Source organism: Erpetoichthys calabaricus, chromosome 10 (assembly GCF_900747795.2).
Source record: "Erpetoichthys calabaricus chromosome 10, fErpCal1.3, whole genome shotgun sequence".
NCBI lineage: Eukaryota > Metazoa > Chordata > Cladistia > Polypteriformes > Polypteridae > Erpetoichthys > Erpetoichthys calabaricus.
In genome coordinates, this window is record NC_041403.2 from 66,712,200 (window position 1) to 66,731,791 (window position 19,592).

The window sequence follows — 19,592 nt, forward strand, 5'->3', positions numbered from 1 at the left end:
TGCTACCTTCCCTACTCACCTAATCATGCCACTTTTTCTTTTTCCTGCATATGAAAAAAGAACTCAAAGGAAAATGTTTTTGTACCATGGAGGAAGTCAAAGAAACATTGCTGCATGCATTGGACAATGTTCCTCTTCAGCAATTCCAAAAATGTTTCCACCAGTGGGAAAACTGTACAAGTGCATTCATTCACATGGAGAGTACTTTGAAGGAGACTAAGATTTCAGTAAGTAAAAATGATTAAACCTTTTTTTTCAGTTTAGGTTATTTTTGGGTACCCACATGTATATGCGTAATCACTTATCTTGAAATAGTCTCAAATGATACCCCAAATGCTTGTGTTTGAAATTTGTCCTTCAGGGAGTGTCTATTTGAGGGCCAAGACCACTGCTAAAGAATCAAATATCAAGAGTGTCATCACATTTATGACCAACAGCCTCAAAATATCATAAAATGCCTATTTTACCGATCTACATTTTTTGAAGTTTTGTGAAAAGGAGTAACTTCACATGATCCCATTATGGGATGAACCCCTGGGATTGTTTGATGTGGCATGCACAAGTTCAAGTCCTGATCATTTTGCTGAAGACATCTATTGGTTTACTCTTTATCGTAAGGGTGTAATTTCATGCACAGAATATGATCCAAAAATGGCTTAAAAATAGGTGTTTTTCAGGAATTCTAGAGGGCCAAAAATAGAGGGGAATCTCTAAAAGTTCTACGACTTGCATAACCAGACATCAAGACAAATTGAATGTATATCATATGTGGGGGTTCTCTCGTACTGGTCAATCAGGAGTTGCCAGACAAAGAAAAAAAAATGAAGTGACTTCAAACTGTTTTCAAATAATTCTTACGAACACATAACCCATAATCCTAATCACTGCCAGGACTGATATGCTAACCATGTTTCCTGCTGTATTTTAACCTACCAGCTGTCCTTTACCTGAATTCTAACACCTCATTCTCTCAAACGGCACACACCGTATGCCTTCAACCTAACAATTCCAGATCTTCACTAGAAGTACATGAAAGTAATCAGAATACTAAACTCTTCTTATTTCTGGACAAATATTTAAATCAGTTATCAAATAAGTCATTACAAACTTCAAATTTTACCATCCATACTCTAGTCTTTAGCTTTTTTACAGTATAATAAATTGATTTAATGTAAATGTGCCTACCAAAATGGACTCCAAGGCCCGGTCGATATGCTTGTGTTTTGCTTCTGTTTTGAGGTTCAAGGCCTTTAACAGGTTCTCCTCCGCCTTCTCCCATTCACTGAGCTGTGCATGAGCCAATGCAACATTATGAAGAACCTGGTCACATGCAGTGAAGGACACAATAGAGATCTTTGTCATGAAGTATGCATTTTCAAAGGCAGAAATGGTTAAGGAATTACTTTTAGTTCATAAATAAAGAAGAACTTTACAAATTGCTAACCTACAGTTCTTAACTAAAAAACATGAAAAGTCCAGCTGCTTTAAAAAGCAAAAGCAGTAGACAGACGCTGCCCAGCTTCACTGATAACATTGTTTTCTTTTTCATTTAACTTTTATTATTTCTTTCTTATAAAGTGCTTTGCGGCTTTCTTACTGGTATGTGCTGACACAACATTAAAAATCAAAGCATCTGAGCAAAGCAGACCACCTTAATTAGGCATAAAACATTAGAAAGAAGTGAAACAGATAGACTGCTTTATCACCATGATGAGGGCATTCATAAGAGCACATCACGTTGTTCAGTTCTCCAGTCATGTCTGACATACACATTACTAAACCATGAGTACTACTGCTGCTGGTGACATCTTAATGTCTACATCATGACTATCTCTGCACATTTCAAGACATCTTTATAATGAGCTTTCTGCCAAAAAAGTGTCGACAACTCTAAGACAGACATTTTTTCTTTCCACACCTGAGTTTTTATCAAAGACAGGCTTGTTGTTTTGATAACCACTGTGATTTCGAAAATAACATTTTCAAGCCCATTTGATACAACTCAGGGTCATAGAGAGCCAAAGCCTAAGCCAGCAGTACTGGCACAAGACAGGAAAAACTCATGCACACACACGTTCACACGGGGCAAATTTAGAATTGATAACTAACCTAAACAGCACATCTTTCAGGATCTGGGATGACAAACAGAGTGCCCAAAGTTAACCGTACACACTCCACTCACAGATCCACTGTGATTAATTTTATTCTGAAATTGTTTAACTCATTTTCCAATGTGTATGTCATGTCATTTTCTTACCCGCTTAATCCATACCAGGGTCACAGGGTTAGGAGCTGAAGCCTGTCCCATCTAGCATAGGGTGCAAGGCAGGAGTGAACCCTAGACAGGGTGCCAGTCCATCGCAGAGCAAACACACACAAACCCACACACCAAACACACACTAGGGCCAAATAAGCTCTGACAATTTATCTAACCTGCATGTCTTTGAACAGTGGGAGGAAACTCACACAGACACGGAGAGAACATGCAAACTCCATGCAGGGAGGATCACCTACCAATGTTTGTCCAAATTTAAAATCCAATAAAGCAACATGAAGTCAATCAGATCACAGGCACAATAACAGCTACTGGAACTCTTTAGTACATATTGTGTAAACTTGTACCTGGCATGTAATCCATCCATCCATCCATCCTGCTAACCCTGGTATTGAAAGGTTTTTTAATACTTTTTCATATTTATTGATTTCTTTATTGGTCCTGCTTAGTTTAGTCTGCTGCATTGTGTTGTGATATAAGGCACGTACAGTGTCACTGCTACATGTTTTATACAACTAATAACTTCTTATTTTATTGTCAGGTATGATGTCAAAAGTGAAGTGAGCAAAAGGCTTGCAGGGGTTTTCCTATTTTTAAGTTCATAATTAATAAATGTATGATTCTACATACCCCTAACAGCTGTGACTGAGTCAACATTCATCTGACAGACTGCGGTCTGTTTCAGATCTCTGTGCTCCGACAATAGATACAAATGCCTACAAAAATCACACTTTCCAGCCACAAGAAAATCATATTTTCCACCTTTTGCTTTTTTTATCGCTGTATCATTCTGCTTCTGTAGTGGTACTTTGCCCAGACTGATTAACTGGTAAACAATACTCACTTATATGTTACTTTCAGTACCTCTTTTTGCCCTTCCTGCACATTTCTCAACATTCTATCTTCTGAACACTGGGACATACTAAAACTGAAGTGTGTCTTCACCGTTACTCTTTCATATTCAGAAAGGCCACAGATCTTTTGGATAGTAAAAGGGGGGGGCATGGAGCTTAGAGTTGCTGCCTTGCAGTTCCTATAGACTGGGTTTGAATCTTAGCCAGTTACTGTCTATGTGTAATTTGGACCTTCTCATTGTAGATGTTTTTCTCTGGTTTCTATCCTGAAGATTGGTTAAATGCCGATTCTAAAATGGACCAGTGCTTGTGATTGAGTATGCTCTGAACTCCATTCCATCCAGGTTTGGTTCCTGCCATGGTCTCACTGCATCTGCAATAGACTTTGGTCCCTGTGACACTGCCATGGAATTAAGTGGGTTCAGTGATGGAAATTTGTGTTAATGACAACAACAACAGCAAAAGACCATGTCTGAAATATTCTGGTGTGGAGGGTTTTTCAAATACTTCTGCAAATGCTTTTACATGAACTGGCTGCTACATTATCTCCTACATACAGTATTAAATGATTTCCAAGACATAATAAAAAAGTATCTTTTATGGTAAGCCTTATCCAAAACACTTCATAATGACTGACAAATCAAAAAGATTTTTACAAGAGACATATTTGAGCTGCTCATGTGACTTGGTCACATACTCAAGAAGTGGTGAGGACTGAAACTGCAGCCTCACTGTAGAAAGCTGAAATCCTGAATTGAGCAGGCTGTGTCGCCTGATATAAGAAATAAAGAGATTTACTCAATTCAGCCAGGGGATATTTGTGTTACACTTATGATCAGCTTGACTCAAGACTAAGCAATACTGTAAATAAATAAATAATGACTGTTTAGTTTGAAATATTTAATCACATGCTTCTTAAGCCATTAAAAAGGCATCATCATCATTGCATGGTTCCACAGAGAGCTTTGAGAATGATACATTAAAAGTTGTGAAAAAGGAACATGTGAGGGTGTACTGTAAATATCCACTAAAGCAGTATGGGCTAAACAAATCCTATGTTTGAAATATTATTTCAGAAATATTAACTATCTCTCTATCCATCCTGATTCAATAGTTGATAAATAAGTGGGATATTATCAATGTGTACTCTTGTCCGACTTTCTCAAGGTGGGATTTACACAGAACTTTAAAAGCCACTAAATAGGCGAGTGTGCAATGAATCAGGAGTGTTGTAAAACACTAAGGCCAGCCGCAAAATACTTTGTGAAGAACACAGCACTTCATTAACCTGAAATTAAGCATTTAGTCACTCTTTTTCACCTACCTCACAGGCATACAATTTATACATCAGTCCAAGTAATTTGTAATCAATCAGCTGGTTTCCACGTAATTCGAAGAAAGCTTTTTGAAAATCCCATAATGCTTCTTCATATCTGTAATAAGTTGGAAAAATGTATCAATAATTCTGTATTAAAAGAAGCCCCATATATGACTAAATAAACATATAAAAATGAGAAACTATGTGGAGGAAAGAAACTCAGAATTTTGATTAAGTGGACTTTGATAAAGAAACTAAGAGTGAATGGATAGAAAAGAACAGTATGTTAAAAAAACACTACTGGAATATTTCAGTTCTACCACAAAATAAAGCATTCCTCAAATTCCTTTAGTGACAAACATTTTCATTATGATTAGTTTTTATTGGCAATCCTTAACTAATTCATTGTGTGTTTTTAATACAACAATGTATTGAATATTGAAAAAAACAAATTAACGAACATATGAATGGTGTAGTTTGCTTTTATTTTGTATTTTATAAGCTTATTATGCATTATATCTAGCCACCCACAGATCTATCATATTTCAGCCATTTTATTTCTTTATCATAGTCCAGACATTATCCCAAGGAGCATGAAGCAAATGAAAAACAAATTAATCACTCCCCTGATGACTTGCACGTTAGATTGCTTTTAAGTTTTTAAGTTGTGAAATGAGATGCATTACTTTTTTTGCTATATATCATCCATCCATCCATTATCCAACCCACTATAACCTAACTACAGGGTCACGGGGGTCTGCTGGAGCCAATCCCAGCCAACACAGGGCACAAGGCAGGAAACAAACCCTGGGCAGGGTGCCAGCCCACCGCAGTGCCATATGTCATTTGATTCAGTAATTTATAAATATCTATCTATCCACTTTCCTAACTTGATTGTCCAGAGCCGGGAAGTGGGAGAGCTGGAGCCTATGCCAGTAATCATCGGGCACAAGGCAGAACAACATCTGGACAGGGTGCCAGTGCATCACAAGGTGAACACACACACAGGCCCCCAGACATTAGGATTAATTTAGCAACAGCACGTCACCTAACATAAATTTCTTTGCACATTGTTAGGAAACTTTATAAATATCACATAAAACAAAACTTTTTGTACAGCTGGTAGCATTTATTTTTTACAGTTGGAGCACAAACACATAGAGGAATCACACCATGAACTGGTAAGCATGGGCACATACAGTAGTCTGCCATGTAACTGTTAAATGTGGACATATTATTATCCTGCCATGTGCTCTGCACAGAACATGCCTGGCATCATTTCATATGACTACTTCTGCATAAATATACTCTAGCTCCCAGTGACCATGATCGGAAAAACATGAATTTAAAATACAGATGAAGTAAAATATGCTGTGTATGTTATGCAAGTATTAGATCAATATCACACTTACTTTTCATTTTTATAAAATGTTATACCTCTTTGGAAAAAGGCCACTGCCAAATGTTCATCCTTGGCAATACTGCTGTCAAATGCCTATGAAAGGACAAGTAAGACATATCTAGTTAGTCTTGGCAGAAAATTAAAAAAAAAAACAATTTTACCAAAGGTTTATGTGTAAAATATTGTTTTTGTGTCATGTAGCACATTTACTCCACAAATGATCTCTAACAAGACAAGCTTTTGTGAGACACAAAACTCACTGATGCCTCTAATCAGTTACACCCACCTATCTTTTAATCCATTTACTCAGTCTGCTTATTCCAAAGCCCTGTCATGTTGGAGCCACTGTCTCCATACACTACCAGGCACACAGACCGACACAGCACTGGGCAAGCTCACTCTTACCAGGCCAGTTTAGTATCAGTAATTAATTGAATTCACATATCTTTGGGATACTGTATGTAGGGAACACAGGAGTGCTGAAGAAAAGGAAAAGGACATACAAGAACAGAGGAGCCAAAGTGTTCTTTTGAACAATGCCATAGGGCAGGGGTAGGCAACGTCGGTCCTGGTGAGCCACAGTATGTGCAGGTTTTTGTTCCAACCCAGTTCCTTAACGAGAACTCAATTATTGCTGATGAAGCACATATTGCTTAAGTGACATTTTGATGCTTCATTTTAGTGGTCTCGCTTGTTAAGGTTCTCCAACCTTAATTGCTTATTTCAATCTTAAACTGCTGCATTCAGTGTTTTAATTGCTCCTTATTAGCAATAAGATGTAAAAGACAAAGCAGCCAGCAGTTCTCCAGCTAGCTTTTTTCCAATTACAATTACATCTGTGTGTGTTCATCATGCACTGTTTGATTTAATAAAACACTTAATAGAAAAATGTGACAGACTGAAAATGATCTGTTTTAGGCTTCATATCATTTGGATGATATCTTTGGAAAGGAAAAAAATCTACGATATAAGAGCCTTACATTGCACAGACTAACAAGCCATAAAATTAAATAAGGTCTGAGATTGGCAATGATTGGTTTCTAATTAAGCAATTGGGTTGGAATGAAAACCTGTAGCCACTGTGGCTCACCAGGACCGACGTTGCCTACCCCTGCCATAGGGGAACCATTCACATGAAGTTTCCAGGAAAAAAACTGTATCAAGATTCATAACATGCTCCATAAATAGCAATGAACAGATAATAAGAGATTTGTGAAATACCAGTGGATTACTGATTTTAACAGGACTCTCACAGCATACATTAAGACAGGTTAAGTTCAGGTTTTCTTGATCTGGTAGTATCATGTACAGGTAGCCTACTATACATTACAGATTTGTTTTGTCTGCATATTAGGAACCTTTTCAAAGCCCAAAAAAATATATTTCATGTGTAAAGAACCATTTATAGAATTAAATACTTCTTTGTCAGCATTGGTTCTGCAAGGAATGACACATCCCAGTAAAATGCCATTAAAGAACAGATAATTTTAAGAGTTCAGGAAGAACATGTAAAGTCCATACTGATGATGCCTTAACCACCATGCTGGCCCTCTAATCAGCTCAGTTTAATATATTCTTCACTAGTCTTTTAAGGTGAAATCACCCACTGTCTCGAAGGACATGAAGTGTATTTTGGTCTTCCCATGATGAACATCCACCTATCTGTTTTCTGAACCTGCTCTTTTGTGTTTTACAGTGGCCATTGAGCATGGACTATACATCATTATACAAGAAAATCACAAACAATGACTGGCTTCACCCTAACATAATATGTCTCTAATAATAAACATTTTTATTTATTATTTTTAAGGTACTATTTTAAACTATTTTTTCTAGTTTTAACATAAAAATCACGGACTGACTCATCTTCCTTCAAAACATAGTGGGGAATTCACTCGTGTTAATTTCTTCACAAAATGTTTCGCTTCTCTGTTTTTACATCCTCTGTCCATTTGTACTGGTATTTTTGTTATCTTGTCTGTTATCCAGATGGCCTGCTGCTTTGTAATATTTTCCGCATGCCAAATGTAAAAGGTGGCAAATAAGATATTAGAGCAATTTCTCATTTAATATACACCACTTGTTAAATGATTCTGAGTTTGCACACTACAAAGCACTCATTCATTTTTTCTTCACTTGTTTTTTCCCTCACTGGACTTGAGGGAGGTGCAGCCTGTTCAAGCAGAATCAGGTGCAAAGAAGGACAAGACCATTTAACTGGACAGAAATCCATAGGATGGCACACACATACACACACACATACCAGGTCAATTTCATTTCGTCATCATGGTGGAACTGAAACACAAGGCAGGAACCAACAATGGAGAGAATACCTGACAATCACAGGGCATACTTACATGCAAACAGCACAGAATACATTCTCATTTTCTGTTTTTAGATAATCTACTGTTCCACTTGTGTCTTTAAGGTGCAGATGGAAACCAGGGTACCTGAAGAACATCCACATGGCCACGAGGGGCAGTCAAGTCAAGTCAAGTTGGCAAGCATGCACTGGTACAGCGCGTTGCCGCACCCACTACAAGACAAAACAACTCGGGATCCCGTTTGGCAACACCCCAGACAGACACGCGGCCCACCCTCTGGAAATGACCCTCTATCTGCCGCAGCCAGCTGTTACGTGAATGACCCCTTGGCCTGGTCCAGCCACTTGTTTCCCCAATAATGAGGATCTTACAAGTTGGATCACCCTCAGGGAAACGTGGCACATGGCCGTAGTGCCGTAACTGACGCTTCCTCATAATGCAGGTAATGTGCCTCATTCGGGACTCCAGGAGCAACCGCTCATTCGACACAAAGTCAAACCAATGGTACCCAAGGATTTTCTGGACAGACACAGTACCAAAAGAGTCCAGTCTTCGTCTCAGGTCACTTGGGTAGCGTCCATGTCTCACAACCATATAGCAAGACAGGAAGCACCAGGACTCTGAAGACTTGGACCTTCGTCCTTTTGCATAGATATCGGGAGTGCCACACACCCCTTTCTAGTGACCTCATGACCCCCCCATGCTCTCCCAATCTGTCTACTGACTTCATAGGAAGAGTCACCAGAGACATGAATGTCACTGCCAAGGTAAGTAAACCTCTCGACAAGGTCGACACTCTCTCTGTAGACAGACACAATGCTGATGGCTGTGCCCAACAGGTCATTAAAGTCCTGGATCTTGGTTTTTATCTAGGACGCTCGCAAGCCCAGACACTCAGACTCCTCGCTCAGTCTTTCCAGTGCCCCAATCAGAGCCTCCATTGACTCCGTGAAGATCACAGCATCATCAGCAAAGTCAAGATCCATGAATCTATCTTTCTTCACCAACAGATGCCCCACAGCCACTGGACCCCACGATCTTGCCCAACACCCAGTCCATACAAGCATTGAACAGAGTAGGAGCAAGAACACACCCCTGACAAACCCCAGAATCAACTGGGAAAAACACAGCGGTTTTGCCTCCACTCTGTACAGCACTCACAGTACCAGTGTACAGGCCGGCCATGAAATCCAGTAACCTCGAAGGGATCCCACAAACCCTCAGGATGTTCCACAGGGCAGCTCGATCAACTAAGTCGAATGCTCTGTGAAAATCAACAAAGAAACTCTGCCGATATTTGCGTTTGCACTCCATGAGAACCCTCAGTGCCAGGATGCGGTTGAAGGTAGATTTCTTAGGCGCAAAACCAGACTGTTCCAGTCGCTGGTAGGTGAGCAAGTGATCACGGATCCTATTGAGGATGACCCTAGCAAGGACCTTACCCGGCACGGAGAGCAGTGTTATCCCCCTGTAGTTGCTGCAATCCAGGCAATCACCCTTTCCAGGTAGGGATGACAAGTCGCATTTCCAGTCAGTTGGGATGATGCCAGTCTCCCAAATGGAAGTAAAGATTGCTTGCAATGGCAGGAGGACGGCCTTACCACCAGCCTGGAGAAGTTCACCCTGGATACCATAGATCCTTGCAGCCTTTCCGTCCCCTCAGCTGTTTCACCACCTGTGCAATCTCCGTGAGATTGGGTGGTTCACAGCTAATTGGAGGATCAGCCTCAAGAACCGTGGACCCAGATATATCCAACGTCCTAGCCGGAGGATCAGCTTTGAACAACTGCTCAAAGTAGCCAGCCCAGTGGGTCACAACTGCAGTGTCATCCGTAAGGACCTTTCCATCAGCTGCCCTGACTGTGACTCTCCGAGGAACAGATTCAGATGTGCACAATGCTTCGATTCCTCTGTAAGCAGGATGTGGGTCACTAGACCACAAATGGTGTGTAACACCAACACAACCCTCAGCAACCTTCAGGGTCTTGTCACGGAAGGTCTCCCACATCACATTAGGATCGGCAGTCACACCCAAATCTGCAGGGGCAGTGAGACATACAAAATACAAATAAACATTTTATAAATGGGCTTGGCACTCAAACCTAGGTCCCTGCAGTTGGGAGATATCAGCCCTACACAATGTAAAACAAAGTATCAAAATAAAATAATGGTCTGCTTTCGAAATGAAACACACTGTACTTGAAACATCAGTTCCTCTTACAGTCCATAATATTGTCTTGTCTTTTTATCTTATTCCAATCACCTGAGTGTTATTCTAATCAGAATAATGCAGGTACATGTTCCAGTCATAATATTAACCACACCAATTTTGATACAATAGTTTTGGCTTGTTGTAATACCATAAAGGGCTCTATAAAACTGTACATGTAATAAATATTATCCACTCATTTTCTACCCTGCTTCATCCTGAGCAGCTTTGTGGGGGGAGCTAGAGCCTATGCCATCTAATATGGATTGAGCCTGTTACAGAAACTGTGGTGAAATCACCTCGACCACCCTTGAGTTCGGAGTCCTCCAGCCAATGCTGATTTTGTGTTGCTGCAGCCAAAATAATATATGGCCTGTCCTCCATCTTCTGAGAGAGATCTGGATAAAGCCACACTCTGTCAGACCACTCAGATGGGATCCATATTACTAACTGAGAATGGTAAACCGGAAGGCATGGACGCAGGTACACGGCGATATTACTAACCGAGAATGGTAAACCGGAAGGCATGGACGCAGGTACACGGCGATGGGACCATGAGACATACTGCGCAGGCGCCTACAGCGCACGTCTCATAAACCCCAAGCGAAGTCTTATCCACCCCGAACGAAGGAGTCACGGCCCAAAAACGAAAGAGCTCAACTAACGTGAATAAGAAATGAAGCAACAATGCGCCCATAGCTAACGACACAGCCACAAAAAACAAGAGGATTCTGCGCTGCACCCCAGAGTCAAACGGAAGAGGCTACGGAGGCCCCACAGGTCCACAAAGATAGTACGGAAGGCGCGGGAAAGTACGAAAGGCGCAAGCGCCTACAACGCGCTTCTGAATAGGACATGAAGCAACAACGCACCCATAGCTAACGACTAACGACACAGCCACACAGAAAAGAGGATTTTGCACTGCACCCCAGAGTCACACATAAGACACTACGGCGTCCGCAAAGATCCACAAAGATAGTACAAAAGGCCCAGGTGCCTACAGCGCGCGTCTGAAATGCCGCAAGCAAAGCAGGCATATATCTCATACATTCATCAAAGTATTTCGGGTTACCCACCTCTGTATTAAACATACGGCATCCTCACACGTCCAAACCATATAGCATATGTGAATCACATTACAGTGATGCATTATTAACGGTACAACCACAGAATGATTCGGCACTGCACCCCAGAGTCACACGTAAGACACTAAGGCGTCCGCAAAGGTCCACAAATATAGTACGGAAGGCGCGAGAAAGTACGAAAGGCCCAGGCGCTTACAACGCGCTTCTGAACTAAACGTCCACACTACACAGCATGGTCTGGGTAATGAGAATAAACGAACTCTCCGTATTAAACGTACGGCATCCTCACACGTCCAAACCATATAGCATATGTGAATCACATTACAGTGATGCATTATTAACGGTACAACCACAGAAAACGCTCTGTATTAACAGTAAGTGCAATTATCCATATTACTAACGGTAGACAACGGATAACTGATGGAGTCACGGTCACGGCTCCAAAACGATCCAGCTCAACTAACGGAGCTACAAAAGCGAGCCCGCATGGATAAAAACAATAGATGTAGGCGCCTACAACGCGCGTCTGAAACCGCGGAAGCAAAACTGACTCGGCTCCAAAACCAAACAGCTCCACATGAACAAATACAATGTACATAGACGCCTACAACACGCGTCAGAAACTGCGGAAGCAAAGTGGGCACGGGTTCAAAACGAAAGACCACAACTGCCGGAGATACAAACGCGAACCCGCCTGGATATAATCAATGAATGCAGGCGCCGATGTCTTTCGGGTTACCCAAGACCAGGGGTTGACAAGCGAAGCGAGCAGGGGGCGGAGCCTCCTAGTCTGACAGAAGACCACATCGATGCGCTAGTAGTATTAAAGTAAAAACCACGCAACTTAATGAATCGTATTGAGTCTATCAAACTGGGAAAAAGTCGACAAACTTCAACCAGATATACATGTTGCACCACTGACACCAGACCCGAAATGAAAAAGATCCATCCATAGTTGCTCATTTTTTACTATATTTCAATAGCTTAATGTCCTATCAAACCGAAAAACTATACTTGTGGCAGATATTTCAAAAGAAATACAAGAGGCTGTAAGTGATTTCACTTCCTTTTTCTGTAATGTCACCATTTTAAATTCACAGAACAGCACAAAAAAGCATTCTGAATATTGCAACATTTATCTGTGCCTCTTGAGTGACTTGATGATTATTTAAATGACATTGTGGAATAAACTACACTCACTCAAACATATATATATATATATAAAGTATATACAGTATATAATTTTCTAGAATCAATCTTTATGCTGTTTTGGTCCTTTCATACTGTTAAAATCTCTAAATGATAGTAGGTGAAATTTTTAAATTATTTGTAATGATATACATGTCCAGTTGAACTAAATATCTTTATTTCATCCAATTCCCCATTTCAAGTTTTACATTAATAAAGAGTATAATCTCATTTTGATTATATCTTAATTTATTCACCATTGGACAGTTTCAGGCTAATGGAAGCTAGTGCCTATATACCCTTGTATCATTAGGCACAACAGAGGAGCAAACCTTGAACTGAATGTCAGACCATCACATTTTAGGAAGAAATTTGTACTCACTCACATGGGTCAGTTTATTGATGCCATTTAACCTAAAGTGTATCGTAAAAAAAAGTGCTATCGTAAAATTCTTAAATAATTTTTCGTTGACACTTTAGAGGCTATAGAAACGTGAAGTAACGTGTGTTTTCTAGTCAGTTACTGCTGTATAAAAACATTAGTGTTACATAAGAATTCACTCATAGATTATTATAACAGTATAGCAAACCGTAAGTTGCATTTCTAAAGTATTGCCACATTTTAATGCAATACAATTTTAACTAGTCCTTATTTGGTCTACACACATTTAACAAATGATATTTAGTTAATCAATCTGTATGTTATCTAGCATATCTGTAAAAATAAACGGCATATATACTCGTCATAACCATCCATCCATCCATTTTCCAACCCGGTGAATCCGAACACAGGATCACGGGGGTCTGCTGGAGCCAATCTCAGCCAACACGGGGCACAAGGCAGGAATCAATCCCGGGCGGGGTGCCAACCCACCGCAGGACACACACAAACACACCCACACACCATGCACACACTACGGCCAAGGTTCTCCCCGTGTCTGCATGGGTTTCCTCCGGGTGCTCCGGTATCGTCCAACAGTCCAAAGACATGCAGGTTAGGTGAACTGGCGATTCTAAATTGGCCCTAGTGTGTGCTTGGTGTGTGTGTCCTGCGGTGGGTTGGCACCCTGCCCAGGATTGGTTCCTACCTTGCGCCCTGTGTTAGTTGGGATTCAGCGGGTTGGAAAATGGATGATTGGTCTTTGTAGATTTCCAACGTCAGCACTGTCCCGAGTAGTGTATACGCCGCATTGAAATGGTAATGCCAGTCTCTTCTCATTTAGTTTGCAAGTCTGGTGTGGCCGACTGCCCGAGTGCATTTGCAGCTACAAGCGTTAAATCTCAGCTCTGAGCTCACTTACTACGCATCTTGGAAGCTAACGAAAAGCACTTGTTAAAAATAAACGCGTCCTCACCGTCTCAGCAGCTTGAAAGTTCCCATTACTCAGGCAAAGGCAGCCGATATTAAAGTGAATTTTGGAGTTCGGCTCCTGAACATCACCAAGCAGCCGAAGGGCTCCCATCCAGTCTTCTTTCTCAGCTACGGCCACTGCTTCATCCCAGAGCCGGATAATCTCCACCAGTGCCATGGCAAAGGTTAACTGTGAGAAGCTGTGTTGCTCTTCAGAAGTTGTGCTAGCAAAGCCCTGAGACGACTCAATGGGAACCTCGTTTAAGTAGCACTTTCCGAAGCCCAGGTGTTATGAAGTAACGCTTTGACAAAGTAGCTTGGCTCGGGTAACGCTGTCACATTCAGGAAGTGAGATAAGAGCGAAGAACGACTATTAATGGTAACCACGAGGACTGCTGCTTGTTCCTCAATTCCTCATACGGGAACGTCTGCGCTGAACTCATCACCCGTCTTGGAGTTTGACCCATTGATGGATCTGTGCAACAATTCCGCTTTTCCAGAACTCCAGTTTAATACTGTAACGGTCTAATTACACGGAAACACCTAGAACTGTATGCTGATGCATATCACAGTGAAATCGCTGTAGAATTTCTATCCTTCAAACGGTTTCATTTTCGCCAAGACGCTTGAGTCTAGTTAAACAGTTGTGATTGTGCCTCATATTTTTACTGATGAGCTGTCAGCATCCGCACCGCGGGGTTGGCGGTCTTCCGCTTTCAGCGTTCAGCGGTCAAAATTCCAGAAATGGCTTGACAGGTTGATTTCAGTAATGAAATTTCACGGCTGCGTAAGAGTAACCATATGGCACCCTCTTATGTCATAAGTGGCCTGACATGATGGCGCAATGGCTTAGGCAACTGTCTGCATGTTAGAGCCCTGAGCAGGTTAGTGCTGTGGTTTGGAGCTTTAGCTGAGTACAAAGAGCGGCCGGCCGTGTCTGTAGCGGTGCTATGGTGTAGACACTTCACACAGTAAATAGAATATATGCCACCGGTGTTGCCTCTCTAACTTTTAAGAAAAACACAGACCATATAATCAAATAAACACAGAAAAACATGGACATGCTTAACACTGTATACAAGAAATGTTGTAATTAAATACAACTGCACCTCATGTTTGCCAAATAAATCTAAGTGTCAAAAAACTATATCATATTTCTGATGAGAAGGAAATGTCAAATTCAAGCTTGGGAGTAGAACATTAAACAGGACTCGTCCACACTCAAATGAACAACTAAATTTTCCTATTTGTACTTTTTAATTTTCTTACAACATCGTTTATGGCTATCGTTATCCTTCTTTAATGTCCACAATGACAGAATTTGGTGACTTCCAAGTGTAGCAGTTGATATTTTATGACCTCTTTTGCTATCAGCACATGACTGACTGACATTAAGGCATGTGCACTATGAAGGGTGTGATGTCAAGGCACATGGCACCAATCACAATCACCAAGTTAATTTGGTTATATCCGGACTGGTAATTACTTTTTAGAGATAGGCAGAGTTGATAAGTTTTTGTTAAGATGTATGAAACAATAAATTTATGTAAGAAACTGTAGTTCAAGAATTGTGCCAAAAGAAATACTTTATTGTGATGAAAAAACAGACTCAGGAGACAAAAACATATAAACATAGACAGAAACAGAAAAACATAGATCTAGATGGGAAGACATTGTTGTAACACTGTGTGCTACTAGGGCAACTGTGAAAAAATGAATGAATAAAGATTGAAAAGTGTTGCTGCTGTCTCAGTTATATTGCATTCAATTTGATTTTAAACAGACTTGGATTTACAAGCCTGTAAATTGAAGTTCTTTGTTTATAGGCAAATACTTGTCAAGATAGAACACAATGCTAAATATAATTTAATGCAAAAAGCACAAGTCCATAAATACGTAGGCATAGAGTTATTCAGGTAGATCAATATACTGTATTTTCAAGGTTAGGTTTTAAGGTTTCAGCCACCCTGATTATGTATGAGAATAGACAACAAAAATAAATAAGAGTAACAACTAGAATAACAAGGTTGGACAATAGAGAATCACCAACATATTGCACAGATGAGCTATATAATGCGCTGCATTAACAGACTGGCCATTGTTTAACAGTCTAATGGCTTGTGGGACAATACCTTTATAAAATCTGGCAGTTCTGCAGCATATGTTTTGGTACCACTTGCTAGAGAAAAGAAGGGTAAACAAAAAGAGTGAGTGTGGTTTCTGATAATGTCGGTGGCCCTGTTTTGGCAGCATTTGTGGTAGAGTTTCTGTGTGGGAGGGAGAGATGTCCCAATGATTTCATTAGCTGCTCTCTCCACTCTCTGCAGGAAAATCCAGTCTTGAGGTTGTACAGTCACCATACCAGACAGAGGTGCAGGTGGGCAGTACACTCTTTATGGTGCCTCTGCTGGTAGAGGTGAGGGTGGAAGGGGGAAGACAAGTTCTTCTTATGTGCTACTGGAAGAGCAGTTGTTTCTTTTCCCCTCTTGACCAGGGAGATGGTGTGTTGGGTCAAGGTGAGATCATTTGCTAACTCCACTGTCTGGAATATTGTGCTCCTGACTGACTCCACAATGGAGCCGTTGATAGAGAAGGAAAGGTGAGTGGCATGGATCTTCCAGGAGATAACAATAGTATCCTTTGTTTCATCGACATTCAGGGTCATGTTATTCTTCTTACACCAATCCACCTCGTCTCTGTAAGCCATTTCGTTATCGCCGCTGATGAGGTCTATATGTGAACTTAATGATATGGCTTGTGCTGTACCTGGTGAAACAGTCATTGGCCATCAAAGTAGAGGACTCAGGATGTAGCCTTGGGGGACACCAGTGCTCAGAGAGATTGTATTTCATGTGTCGTTTCCAACACAGACTAAATGGGGTCTGCCTGTCTGTCTGTAAGACTAGTATCCAACTGCAGAGGGGTTTTCCAGGTCAATTAGAGCAAACTTGTCCATGAGGTGCTGAGGGATAATTGTATTAAATCTAGAGATGAACTCTAAGAATAGCCTCTGCACATACATATTGTAAAAGAAGTAGTCTCAACACATGAACAAAGGTTTGGGGCAGCCACCTGTACATTGTCCCTGGCTGCAAAAGGATATTGAAAACAAAAGAGATGTGGTTGGTTTGAGTTCCAAGACTGAACTGACCAGGTTTTGGGATGTGGAGTCTTTATAGGCTGGCAACCAGAAGTGATGTCATCTGGCCGGAACTAGAAGTGACGTCATATTGGGCGCCAGGACCAGGAGTGACGTCTTTCTGGGCGCTGGGACCGGAAGTATCATCTTTCTGGGTGCTGGAAGTGATGTTAAATCAGGTAGGTTTTCCCACATTTGGTCTGCAGAGAAAACAGAAATAGGTTTAGAGTACCCCGCCACCCCCTGGCCTGGTGGATAATTACCTCTACTTGGTCCGTTCAGCTCCCTCCTAATCACACGTGTATGACAATATCTACAGTGCATCCGGAAAGTACTCACAGTGCATCACTTTTTCCACATTTTGTTATGTTACAGCCTTATTCCAAAATGGATTAAATTCATTTTTTTCCTCAGAATTCTACACACAACACCCCATAATGACAACGTGAAAAAAGTTTACTTGAGGTTTTTGCAAATTTATTAAAAATAAAAAACTGAGAAATCACATGTATATAAGTATTCACAGCCTTTGCTCAATACTTTGTCGATGCACCTTTGGTAGCAATTACAGCCTCAAGTGTTTTTGAATATGATGCCACAAGCTTGGCACACCTATCCTTGGCCAGTTTTGCCAATTCCTCTTTGCAGCACCTCTCAAGCTCCATCAGGTTGGATGGGAAGCGTCGGTGCACAGCCATTTTAAGATCTCTCCAGAGATGTTCAATCGGATTCAAGTCTGGGCTCTGGCTGGGCCACTCAAGGACATTCACAGAGTTGTCCTGAAGCCACTCCTTTGATATCTTAGCTGTGTGCTTAGGGTCGTTGTCCTGCTGAAAGATGAACCGTCGCCCCAGTCTGATGTCAAGAGCGCTCTGGAGCAGGTTTTCATCCAGGATGTCTCTGTGCATTGCTGCAGTCATCTTTCCCTTTATCCTGACTAGTCTCCCTGTCCCTGCCGCTGAAAAACATCCCCACAGCATGATGCTGCCACCACCATGCTTCACTGTAGGGATGGTATTGGCCTGGTGATGAGCGGTGCCTGGTTTCCTCCAAACGTGACGCCTGGCATTCACACCAAAGAGTTCAATCTTTGTCTCATCAGACCAGAGAATTTTCTTTCTCATGGTCTGAGAGTCCTTCAGGTGCCTTTTGGCAAACTCCAGGTGGGCTGCCATGTGCCTTTTACTAAGGAGTGGCTTCCGTCTGGCCACTCTACCATACAGGCCTGATTGGTGGATTGCTGCAGAGATGGTTGTCCTTCTGGAAGGTTCTCCTCTCTCCACAGAGGACCTCTGGAGCTCTGACAGAGTGACCATCGGGTTCTTGGTCACCTCCCTGACTAAGGCCCTTCTCCCCTGATCACTCAGTTTAGATGGCCGGCCAGCTCTAGGAAGAGTCCTGGTGGTTTCGAACTTCTTCCACTTACGGATGATGGAGGCCACTGTGCTCATTGGGACCTTCAAAGCAGCAGAAATTTTTCTGTAACCTTCCCCAGATATGTGCCTTGAGACAATCCTGTCTCGGAGGTCTACAGACAATTCCTTTGACTTCATGCTTGGTTTGTGCTCTGACATGAACTGTCAACTGTGGGACCTTATATAGACAGGTGTGTGCCTTTCCAAATCATGTCCAATTAAATGAATTTACCACAGGTAGACTCCAATTAAGCTGCAGAAACATCTCAAGGATGATCAGAGGAAACAGGATGCACCTGAGCTCAATTTTGAGCTTCATGGCAAAGGCTGTGAATACTTACCGGTATGTACATGTGCTTTCTCAATTATTTTATTTTTAATAAATTTGCAAAAATCTCAAGTAAACTTTTTTCTTGTTGTCATTATGGGGTGTTGTGTGTAGAATTCTGAGGGAAAAAATGAATTTAATCCATCTTGGAATAAGGCTGTAATATAACAAAATGTGGAAAAAGTGATGCGCTGAGAATACTTTCCGGATGCACTGTATACCCTTCAGGTGTGCCAGTATCACCTGCACCAAAAATAAAAAAATATAATAAAGAATGCATGTATTAAACTGCTGTATGTCCATCTTGATCAGATTCACAACAGTGAGGCAGAAGTAGAATTTGAGTTCACAGCTGTTTAGTTAATTTGAAATGATGTTTTTCATTTGGTAAAATTCACTTCAAACATTAGGAATTTCTTTTAAAAGTAAACTAAAACAAAAAAAAAGTTTTGTAGATAATGTGAACAAAATTAGTACGATTCTGTGCAGTCTGAGAGACCTGAGTCTGTGTGCTCAGTGGAGATCTGGTTAGGCACCTGCAGTTCTTCTGGTGCCTCCAGGGTGTCAGGCTGACCAGACACACCCATGAGGGTAGGCCCATCACTGACTTGAGGAGATCTTGGACAGGAACTCCCTAAGCCTATTGTTTGAGATGGTAGACTACTTTTGATTCAATTGTCAACAGGAGGTAGCCCTGCCATACA

General features: G+C 41.2%; 1 protein-coding gene across 2 annotated transcripts in view; it reads right to left on the reverse strand.

Moving 5' to 3' along the window:
* ncf2 (neutrophil cytosolic factor 2) overlaps positions 1-14,487 on the reverse strand; it is a 39,046-nt gene extending 24,559 nt beyond the window's left edge. For both annotated transcript variants that reach the window (XM_051933195.1, XM_028811346.2), the window contains exons 1-4: positions 14,011-14,487; positions 5,860-5,942; positions 4,454-4,562; positions 1,186-1,320 (exon numbers count right to left, since the gene is read on the reverse strand). In XM_051933195.1, the coding sequence (XP_051789155.1) occupies positions 1,186-1,320; positions 4,454-4,562; positions 5,860-5,942; positions 14,011-14,184 (501 nt within the window). In that variant the 5' untranslated portion in view covers positions 14,185-14,487. The remainder of the gene's footprint in view (positions 1-1,185; positions 1,321-4,453; positions 4,563-5,859; positions 5,943-14,010) is intronic.
* Positions 14,488-19,592: the final 5,105 nt, after the last annotated feature.